Source organism: Dendrobium catenatum, unplaced genomic scaffold (genome assembly GCF_001605985.2).
Source record: "Dendrobium catenatum unplaced genomic scaffold, ASM160598v2 fragScaff_scaffold_501, whole genome shotgun sequence".
In the NCBI taxonomy this organism is placed as follows: Eukaryota; Viridiplantae; Streptophyta; class Magnoliopsida; order Asparagales; family Orchidaceae; genus Dendrobium; species Dendrobium catenatum.
In genome coordinates, this window is record NW_021318963.1 from 972,358 (window position 1) to 983,602 (window position 11,245).

Sequence of the window (11,245 nt, forward strand, 5' to 3'; positions counted from 1 at the left end):
CGGTTAGGAAAGTAGATGTATTAGATTTGACTTATGTTATGAAAGATAAAGGTGGGGCTAAAAAGATTGTGTTATAAAATATTAGAAATGATCTTTCTTTATTAGATTTAAATGAGAATTTAACTATTAACAGGGCGCAATGGAGAAAAAAGGATTCATGTAGCTGACCCCACATGGTGGGATAAAGGTTTGATGTTGTTGTTGTTATTGCATTGTAGTTGATCCCACCAACTTACCTAAGCATGCAAGGGGCGGATGGGATCATGTGGCTAGAAAGGGCAAATAGGGTTAGTGGAATGTTGTAGAGAAGTATTAGTAATGCTATAATATTAAGTTACTTTAAGCACTCGCAATTTTCCCATTCATTTCTCACCACCTGCCAATTGTTCTCTGAAGTTCGAGTGGCTGGCCATGAGCAGAGGAGCTAGGAGGTGGAAACAAGGTTATTGCAGCTAGTTCCAGAAAGCATGTAAGGGAAAATAAGGGGAAGGAAAAGAGGAAAGAAAGGAAGGAAAATAAGGGAAAAGAAAGGACGAGAAGTTGGGGAAAGAGGTTTAGGAGAGTAAAAGAAATTTTGGGTTGAATGAGGAAGAGTGTAATTGAGATAAATTTGTAAGATTTTTATATTGTATGCTTTATTTTATTTGAATCCAAGTAAAAATGAACAAATTTATGTTTTAGCTTGTATGCAAGAGGAAAAGTGGCTGGAGTATTTCAGGTGAGCAACTTTACCCAACTATCCTAGAGAACGAGGTGAGATGCACAAACATGTATTTATGTAAGTGTGATAGCATTTTTTATGATTGTGATAAGATTAATTCTAGTTTCATCATGTATTTATTTATTGCTTCATTAGCTGAGTTACGGGATATTTATGTGTACGCTATGAAAAATGAGAAGCTTCGTGAAAGTTAAATGAAAAGAAAAATGAGGTAAGTAATATACAGGGATAGGCCTGCACAATTAAAGGCGAGAGACTTGATGAGGTAAACCTTAGAGACCATACAGGAGGTACCCAACTCTCTCACTTCTAAAAGTTGGGAATTCAGACTCAACCTTAAATGAGAGAGCTCTAACATCAAAAAGTTGAGAATTCAGACCTAACAATGAAGGTGAGAGTTGTAAGTGTATACAAGCCTATAGTCATCATACGACTTGCTTAAGGTAATAAACAATAAACAAACCAAGGAGTATGTGGAAGGCTAAATAATATTTACAGTGATTGACATTGTTATGAATTGGTTATTTATACCAATTTATGATTCATGCATAAATTTAGATATCATTTACAATTGAATGCAAAATATTATGTTCCTTATTTCTAATACTATAGTTGTTTATTTCATTAAACTTTAGCTCATTAGCAATGGTTATACTACAGGAAAGGAGAATAAGCCAGTGGGACTCTAGGAAAGAGGTTGATTGAACTTTTGTATACATACGTTTTGGTTATGCATAGAAACTAGAGTAAGAAGTTGTACAGTCAAACTTTTGAGAATATAACTGATATTCAAAATTTTGTTGAGCTCTGTAATTTATTTGATGTATTTTATTATGCTTCCAGTTATGAATTAGTGAAATAGAATCTTAAGGCTTGAAAAACTTGATGTGTTGGGATAGTCTGGATGAGCTATTTCATATTCATTTTATTCTGATGGAAGTATTTCATCATGGAAGTTAGTAAGAGATATGCCTCCAGATTCTCCTTCTCTGTAACACTCCAGGTTTATTAAAAGGGGATAAAAATGGGGTGTTAGATAAGGAGAGCCTATTTAAAGCTAACAATAGGGTGCTTTCAAGATTATGAATTGAGTTTACTGAAATTAGAATTTTTTATGTTGTGAGGGCTCTATCCGTCGGGTAGGGATTTGGGAGAGTCAAATCTTCTTCTCCAAGTGAAGATCCAGCAGTATCTTGTTGTTTTCTTTCATATATCTTGCAATAAAAAGAATTTTGATGTGTTCTTCTTCCCAATTTCTTATTGTCGTTCACTAATTTTGAGGAAATTATATCCACTTCCTATCATGATGCTGGCAGCTAAAATGAGTGGTGGTTGGAACTTCTACTCTTCGTGTTATTTAATAGGTCTTAGGTTAAGTTAAACTATTAGTATTTATTCATAGTGAAGTGTTTAAACTATCATTTATGAGCCCTTAATGTATACCATGCAAGCAATTGTTTCTCTATCCAACATATGACATCAATGTAATGTTGTGTGATCTCAGACATCAATGACCAATGAAAAGACGTAGTAAAGGACAATAAAGAATAATTCATTAATGCCATTAGAAACTCACTTAAGGAAATCTCAAAGTGAATTTGCCCTATCATTGGGAATCCTAAGATGGTAATCAACCTAAGGATTTAAGATGAACTAGCTGAAGTATTGCTGCGCCAGCTCATCAAAACAACCAGCAAAGTTGCAAGGGAGTGATATTAATCAATTCCTTAGCTAAACATTGAGAGCCGTCAAGCAAAAATGATAAGCTATAGAGGAAGTAGACCACTCTATCCAAGTGGTTGTCAAAAAACAATTACAAGGTCATTCATGTTCGTTGACCAACCATAAGGCTCCATTCTATTCATTCCGTATCTAACAATAAGGGTTGTGAAAAGACTATTGATAAAGGGGGTTCTCTCATCAAAGTCACTCAAAAGATTGTTTTCTTTCCCCTAGATGGTAACTCTTCTAATAATGTTTCACAACCAAATGGCAAGGTGATTAATGCATCCGCATCTTTCTGAAACATGTTATGTGCCCTTATGTTATAACATGTCAAGAAAAAAGGACCAACAAATATTAATCCACATCACATGGGAAACTTCCCATAAAGCCAACTAACTATTATATAATAGATAGTCGAAATAATATACTCATATTGCACAAAGTTGTATCATGTAAACAATATAACAAGAAGAAGACATAATCTTATCATGGTGATGATTGCGCATGGGGTAGTCCATGACACTAAAATTAGCTAAGGGGTTCAAAAGTTTCAAGTCAAGCTATGTTTGGAGGGAAATCTCTGTAGCATCCCCTTACTTCCTTAATCTTAGTTTAGACCAGCTTAACACAAAATTGATTTGATGTTCAAAATAAGTTAACTGCTCACATGAGATCCAATTACTTAATTTAGCAGAGAGCATTTTGGATGTTAACGTGGTAGTTGTCCAAGATGTTGATTTAATAACCATAATGTGCCACATTAACTCCTACAGTCATGCTGCAAACACAATTGACTCATGAGATCTTTAAACATGTTAGGGTTACCCATTAAGAGTCTTGATTTAAGGTATTGTGTAGCATCATGCTGCCTGGGAATAGCATGTAGAAGAGGCGATGTTGGATGCACCCCTCACCTAAAATAAGGCCTTAATGGATTGCCACTTCATCCTCCAATTTTGTAAAAGGCTAATTGCATGATAAGCATGACCCATAAAGTGACAAATTGAATGACAGGAACTATATGGGATAAATAAATCCCCATGTCACGTTGGATTGTCCTTTACAGAATGTCCAAGGAATTCAAAATAGACAAGGAACCAGGTCCTGGCTTCCCGCTATTTTAAGTGCTAAAGAGTACTGATAGGCAGCCTTGAAGCAGCTATGTGCTGTGGGAATGTAGAACTCAACCACCTCTCTTCTTTAAAGGCAGTAGCAAACCAGCAACAATGAGTGATGGTCTGAGGCCAATTGCCTCTGAATGAATGCCTGAAGTCAAGTGATAAAGGTGGAATGCTGTCATGGCTTCTTTTCCATCAGAGAGAGCATCACTCCTTAATCAAGATGGCCGCATATTTTAGACACCTACATGCAACATAAGTAGAGACTTAGTTCTTGGAGAGGAATATGAAGAAGCATGCATTGATTTAGAACATTTATAAAGTGCCTTCATACAACAACACCACCCAGTATCTTTACAAACAGGTATAGCGACTATGATTGGTCATCCAACACTCTCAAGGGCTTTCCTCTGGACAATTGGAGAAGACTTAAAGGGAGCAAAAAGGGACCTTAAGTTGTCATTATGACAAAAGAAAGAGTAGCAAGTGCATCTCTTCCTAACCATCTGAAGGACCTGCAAATGCCATCATGATTGGCAGCATGATTATATTATCTACTTGTGGCATTCTGTAAGGGTTGTTGGTATTCCTCCATGAAAAATATCTGCCAGACTAGGGAATCGGATGCACTAATCAAAGCAGCAAAATGATTGCCCTAATCTAATCTGATACAACCTACACAATAGCATGTCTAACAAAGCCGTCCTCATGCTGCATCTTCAATGAACTTCAACTAAGTCAATTTGTCAAAAGAGTATTTTGGGACCCATTAAGAATAACATTTGAATTGACAATTCCATCATATTTCCATTAATCTAGTCATGTAATAAATCTACATAACTACGCTCAAAATCGAAAATCCTATCTCATGAATATTGCAAACTCATTAACTGATGGCATGATAAAAAACAGCCGCATCACGAAAAAAAAAATGTCTAGCATAATCTATGAAATTCTTTCCCAATGTTATTCATGTATACATCCCAACCTCTGGATACCTCAACAAAGCAAGAGCACAACCTCAATCCTCTACAAGAATATCACTGCAACAAAACAAGATACATATCCTGTAACAAAAAAATTTCATCTTCATATACCTTTCATTTGTTTTAAACTTAAAACTTTGATAATTACTACTATAGAGATTAGCACAAACTTAAAAGGTAAGGTTTATAAGAACCCACGTCCATGACCAAACTCTCCTGTAATCAAGAAACATTTTGTGATCCACAGGACTCAAGCGCTCTCCTCATTACACAATATATAAAGATAGAGTTTTGCAAAATTTTCTTCCAAAATCATTGCAACTTCAGTGATACCAATTTGTATATGATATAAAAAAAATGCTCACTTTAACCGAGGCATAATAAATAAATTAAAGATGAGTACGATGAACCTACCACCAGAGTATCCTTGCCGGCTATTCAAAATATTTCTATTCCTTTTACAGCATGGCGATCAAATTATATTTTTCTAAAATGCTTCTAAATTTTTAAGTTTCTACCACGCATAATCAAATTTCCAAATATGACACATACAAGATACACTGCTTTGAAGAACAAGAATTATAGAGAACAAAATTCAACAGTTCCTATAGTATAATGTTATAAATTTAACACTAGAACAAACAGAAAACGTACATCCCGACTTGTAGATTCACTGGAGAACTCCGTGCGAGATTCATAGCCTCCTATACCTTCATCAATCAGCTCAGATTCTGTAGTAAGACCAATTAATTCATTTTAGAATCATTGAAGGGAAATTAAAACAAAATCAAGATATCTCAAGCAGCATTGAGCACGCTAGCAAATATGTCCCTTATTCATATGAAAAGATTATATGGGCAAGAAACTCATTATCTGTTGATATGACTAAAACTTCTAGACAGTTGCTCATTATATGGGCAAGAACCTCATTATCTGTTTATATGACTAAAACTTTTACTTTTCTCAAACTAGACAGTTGCTCGTTCTTTGGCGATATATATATATATATATATAGTTGTGAGCCCAACTATCAATGCACTTCTTCAGCCTAAGAAGCAACTGTAAAATAAGTCTGTAAATGATCTAGACCAAAACAAGGTTGGTCAAAATTCAAATGACTCTTTAGGACAACTTAACATCCCCATTCAGAATATTTCCTACGTGAAAACTTCTTTGATAAGATTACTATTTGGACATTGTCCATCAAATTCCAATTAAAACATATTTACTGTTGAAATAAATCTTCTCAAATAAATCAATTGGCACCCATATCCAAATTGCTTCATCAAGCAGTTGCCCTAGCATTTCACTGTATTGAGAAAACCTAAAGAAGACCTCCAAATGGCAATACATGACCAAATAAAATTCAGGAAAACCATGTTAAATTTAGAGATGAGTTCTAAAACATAAAATTCATTCATGAATCAAGTAAAGTCAACTGACAAAAAAATAAAAATAAAATTAAAAATAAAAAGTAAAGTCAACTGATGCAAAACAGCAAAACAAAACAAAGTGCCAAGCTGATAAACATTGACAGACATAGAAAATAGTTTTCCCCACCTATAACCACCCAAATTTTCTTAGAAGGCAGATAACTCAAGAAACAAATTTCCCACCACTGTAAACGTTTGGACAATTTTAGCAGGTTTTCATATAAAAAAAAGTCTTAAGCATGTGAGAAGGTTAATCAGTACGAAGTGTCATTAACTACTTTACCAATGGAAGAAAAGATAAAATTGGTGAACATTAATCTAAACGAACAAAAACTAAATAACTTATAATACTGTGTATAAACAAACAAAGTAACTGACTTGTTTGTAACTTCTCTTCAGCTACAGTCCCACGGTAGTGACGAGAAGCATGAGAACGGCTACTAAGGGACAATTTACTTCCAAAATCCTCTGATCCATAGGAACCAGACTTCTCATCCTCATCCAAATATGTAACTGCTGATATTGTTCTTTCTGAAGGAGCTTTGAATTCTTCATCACCTTTGGATGCCCTTTTAGCGCTAGCTAATACATCCAAACCTGTTCAAACCATCATGCCTAAAACTATTAGCATACAAAACATAGCATATACAGTAAATGAAAAGAAGATCTAAAGGCCTTTTATGTTTGTTAGCTTTTTAAACCTTCTTAATTAGTTAATTAGTTAGTTAGGTGTTATATTTTCCTTTTAATTTTAATTTGTTTTGTCCTTTTTCCCCCTTTTTTACATAAGGGCGGTGTAGTAATATATTGCACTCTTTTGCCTTATGGTTGCTTAAAGATTCCTGAAATTATGAAAGAGTTTCCTTCACTTTGGGGTGGATTTCCCTATATGAAGGAGACGAGAGGTGGAAGGAAAACATAACAGGATCCAAGACCATGTCAAAATTGGTTTACCTAGGTCCTTAGCCTTCTTTTTCAGCTGCCCCTTTCCTATCCGTCTTCTCAGTTGAAGCCAGATGCAAGTTTGGTAAAAATTTCAGACCCAAGAAACTAAAGCTAAATGAGTTCTTGCAGCCTTCCAACTGTCATAACCAATCCAATTGCCAGTTCTCAGATCTTGGAGAATTTTCGGGGTATGACATGGGAAAACCGTGATTCTTGCAGCCTAAAATCAGCCCATTACAAGTTCTAAATTAGCATCAAATTGAATTCCCTAAAAGTTCAGTAAGATGCTGGAGGAAAAATACTCAATAGTAGTTATAGGTGCAATAGTTTCTAGTTGATTAGCATCAGATCGACAGCTAGAAACTCCACTCAAGACATACTACAAAACAAGTTATTTCTCCCCGTTCGTCCTCTTCTTTTGAAATTTTCCAGTAGCTGAAAACTGCAGTCAAGCAAGTTCTCTAGGAAAACAAAAGCTGGGAGTCCAACACAACTCTGAATTTTGCCAGAATCAAATTTCCAAGAATAATAACAAGTTCATGATGAAAACTACTGTCTTCATGCTGATTAAGATATTTTGTGTCAAGGTTTATATTAGCCGTTTAGAGTGCCTTTTTTTTATTCCCGCTACAAAATAGGATTGGTTGTATCTTGTATGCTTGTTTTGGAATAAGCTGCCTACCTTCTTTAATACAAATAGCATGCAGGCTAAAATAATAGATTACTGACAATTCACAGGGGCTACAACCTTGGCCGAGTCCTCTATACTATGCTTGAAGACTTTTGCTGGGAGTCAACTTTATTGGATTTCTTGTTTTTTTTTTCTTTTGTTTTGGGCTTCAGTGTCATTTATAATACTTGCATACCATCTTCTTTTGTCTTTATAATCCATTTGGAAACAACTATATTGTTATTCCTCAGTTGTCTGTCATCCCTTCTTTTGGAATCGGTGCTAGGATGTCCATTGATGCAGTAAGCAACTTGAGAATGAAAAAAAAAAAAAGAGAGAGTACTGGGGATAGCAGGATAGAAGGGAGCAAAGAAAATAAGCAAATTTATATGAAAAAATGCCAATAAACTATGTCTGCCTTTAAAATTTCATCAACAACAACACAAATTCAAAATAATTAATAGAATAATAGTGCTTTAGCACTAAGTAAAGATCAAAAATTAGGTTCCCGCATCTCCTGCAAGCAAATATATATCAGCATATTCAAAATGTTCAATTAGTCATGTTACAACCAAGGGTTAACCCATAAACTGTAAAGTGAAAAACCATAGTGGTCGATAAAAATTGCAGGAATTGGTTAGACAAGTTTGAAAAGATTGGGTGGAATGGCATGCTGCAAGAAATGACTACCTAAGTAGATTCAATAATGAACATAAAAAATACTATGAAATACATAGTGATCAAACATGGAGCGAATAAAACAGCATAAGCAGAGAGATGAATGTGAAATCACCTCTTGTGACGGAGTGGGACTAGCCCAGAACAAACAGGTTGGGAGAAAATGAGAACAGAGGCAAATATGGATAGATATGAGAACAACAGTTGTATGAAACAGTGAAGAGAAACCGAAATTCACTAAAACTTAAAAAAATAATAATAAATAGGACACAGCCAAAGGCTTTTGGACACAAAAGCTAAGCTACCAAGTACCAAACACACAATTTAGCAGGAGAAACGAACCTTCAAGCATAGGAATGAAATAGCCAAATTTTGTAGAAATTTTTCAATAAATAGAATCTCTAATGTTAGAAGCTGTATCGACATTTATAGAAGGAAAATTGGAAAGAAATGAAACACCCACCATATAAAAAATTAAAAATGTGGCAATCGAGAGCCAACTGAAAGTGATGTAGATGGACAAAATAAACTGATATGTCTAAGGATAAGGTAGTTTGTCCTTCATCAAAGAATGTGAGATTCACAAGGATGAGATGAAATAGGAGCATCATTTATAAGAGTTGTTTATTAGTGACTTCTAATAAATCCCATAATGAAGGGGAATATTTCTTTCCATTGATTTGAATATTTTTTTAATGATAAACTGACTATATACAAAAGAGAACAAAATATAATAGTCAAAGAAAGAAGTACCCAGGACTGATTTTTTCTCTGGGATCTTGAACAGCAAACGTTCCTTATTTGGCAAGCTCAGTCCTCCTTTAAAACCAATATCGGGTGCCAAAACATCAGCCGTCCTATCAACATCAACAGCCTGAACTTTTGGCTGCATGAACAGAAATAATTAGTTGTTACAGGCAACCAAAAATAAATACAAGGTCTCTACCAAACATCAAAGATTAAAAAAGAAATTGGTGCCTTTCCATACAAAGTTTTCAATATCACAATAAACCTTAAACTTACATCCATACTAGCCTGAAGGTTCTAAAGCAGCTATATCACTCGATAAAACCTGCAAAAAAAAACATAAAAAAAAAAACCTTTAAAAAGGTAAGAACTCAAATGACTGGATACAGTTTTTCTAACGTATGTGTTTAAATCAGCAATAACCAGCGAACTCTCAGTTTTTCATCAGCTAATGCAAACTCAATCACTATGATTTTTTCTAACACAAGTGATGCATTCAATTCATGATGGAAATAAACCATCAATGTAAATCATAGAGAGTTCGTTAAAATGCAAAGCACAAGACCATAAGATAAATAAGAATGCTATCCACACATCCATTAAAAACATGAATCAAAAGCAAAACAGGAATTTCAATCTATCTTCCTACAAGAATCTTTGTGTAGCCCTTATTTGTGACAGCCTAAAGTAGAACCCATGAGAACATAGGATAAATAAGAATGATACTCTTGCAAATATCAACAATATAAATATATAATAAGCATTCAGTTTGAGCCTGTGTATTTTGATATGATTCTTCACAATATTAAAAAAATAATGAGTATATTTATTTCATTATAATTTTCACATTTGTTTGCACTCTTTTACCCTAATGAATAAAATGAATAACTTACAAAATAGCCTACTTAAATTTATTCTAATATAGAATAATTTCAGGCAAATAATCATAATAAATTTGTTCTTCGAGACAATCCAACTGAAAGGGTTACAAAGGTGACCTTGGCAGAACAGTAAGAAGACCCAATCTTTGTTTTGCAATAAAAACGTTCAACTTGACTGTCTACCGATACATAAAAAAGAAAACTGATAATTTAGATAACTAAATGAAACAAACAAGCAAATTTTCATAGAACCTTTTGCTATGACCGCCAAAATTTATTAAAAAATAATAATAAGGGGCTGCTTGGATGCAGGATTTAAGAAAGATTTAGCATAAATCCTGCCAAACAGCAAAAAAGACAACTTTCAGTTTTGCCTTAAAACCAAATCCGATGCTTAGGCGGATTTACGGGATTTAGTCAAGGAAGCGCGCCAAAGGGAGAAAGATAGTTACCTTCGCGGCGAGCTCCCGTCGTGACTTCCGATCCGACGTCGTCAAAAGAGGCGAACAAGCATCCTGCGAAACCGAATAAGCTAGGAAGAAATTGGGACGGGGAAAAGAAAACCTTAGGGGCTGTTTGGCAACAAAATTTTAGTAGGATTTTAGCAGGATTTATGCTCCGTAAATCTCACGGCTGGATAAATTTTCCGCTTCCATCTTTTTGCCGTAAATCCCGTATTAACTAAATCCTGTAGTTCGTCGGATTTACGGAATTTTGTCGAAGAAGCGCGCGAAAGGGAGAAAGTTAGCTTCACAGCGAGCGAGCTCTCGTCGTTGATTCCAATCAAAATGCTGTAACGTCAGATCCGACAGGAAGGGAACGTCGTCGAAGGAGCGAAGTCGAACAGACAAAGGAGCCGAAGAAGCGACTCGTGCAATCTCTACCCCTCCTGCGACGCAACGAAGCCGAACAGCAACGACGACCAAGAGAAGAAAACCCTAGACGCCTCATCCATTACTCGTTAACTTAATTAATGTACAAAAATAAAAAATTAAACTTAATTAAAATAATTTAAAATATTAATAACTAAATAAATTAATTAAATAATTAATGATATAATTAGTGCATAAATTAATTATTTTATTAAACTTAATTAAGTTGCTAGTAATATAATTAATAATTAAATATTAATATAATTATCTTAACTAATATAATTTAAAATCAAAGAGTTCTTCTCTCCAAAGCTTCTCTAAAAACAGAACTTAGACACATTGATGAACTTAGGTGCAATTTCGTTGAAACAATCGTGTGGAACTACATCTCACACTCCCTTGAAACCAACAAGAGTCTTCTCTATCTCTCACAAACTCCACAATTTCTCTCCCAAGTTTTAGGCTCTCC

General features: G+C 34.7%; 1 protein-coding gene across 3 annotated transcripts in view; it reads right to left on the reverse strand.

Annotated features, from left to right (window-relative positions):
- LOC110094953 (pre-mRNA-splicing factor ATP-dependent RNA helicase DEAH7) overlaps positions 1–10,848 on the reverse strand; it is a 59,055-nt gene extending 48,207 nt beyond the window's left edge. The window contains exons 1-5 of one of the 3 annotated variants that reach the window (XM_020820302.2): positions 10,357–10,848; positions 9,300–9,348; positions 9,030–9,162; positions 6,362–6,580; positions 5,205–5,281 (exon numbers count right to left, since the gene is read on the reverse strand). In XM_020820302.2, the coding sequence (XP_020675961.1) occupies positions 5,205–5,281; positions 6,362–6,580; positions 9,030–9,162; positions 9,300–9,305 (435 nt within the window). In that variant the 5' untranslated portion in view covers positions 9,306–9,348; positions 10,357–10,848. Of the gene's footprint in view, positions 1–3,271; positions 3,766–5,204; positions 5,282–6,361; positions 6,581–9,029; positions 9,163–9,299; positions 9,349–10,356 lie in introns of those variants that run through there. The other 2 variants (XM_020820303.2, XM_028694536.1) reach the window with 2 other exon arrangements.
- Positions 10,849–11,245: the final 397 nt, after the last annotated feature.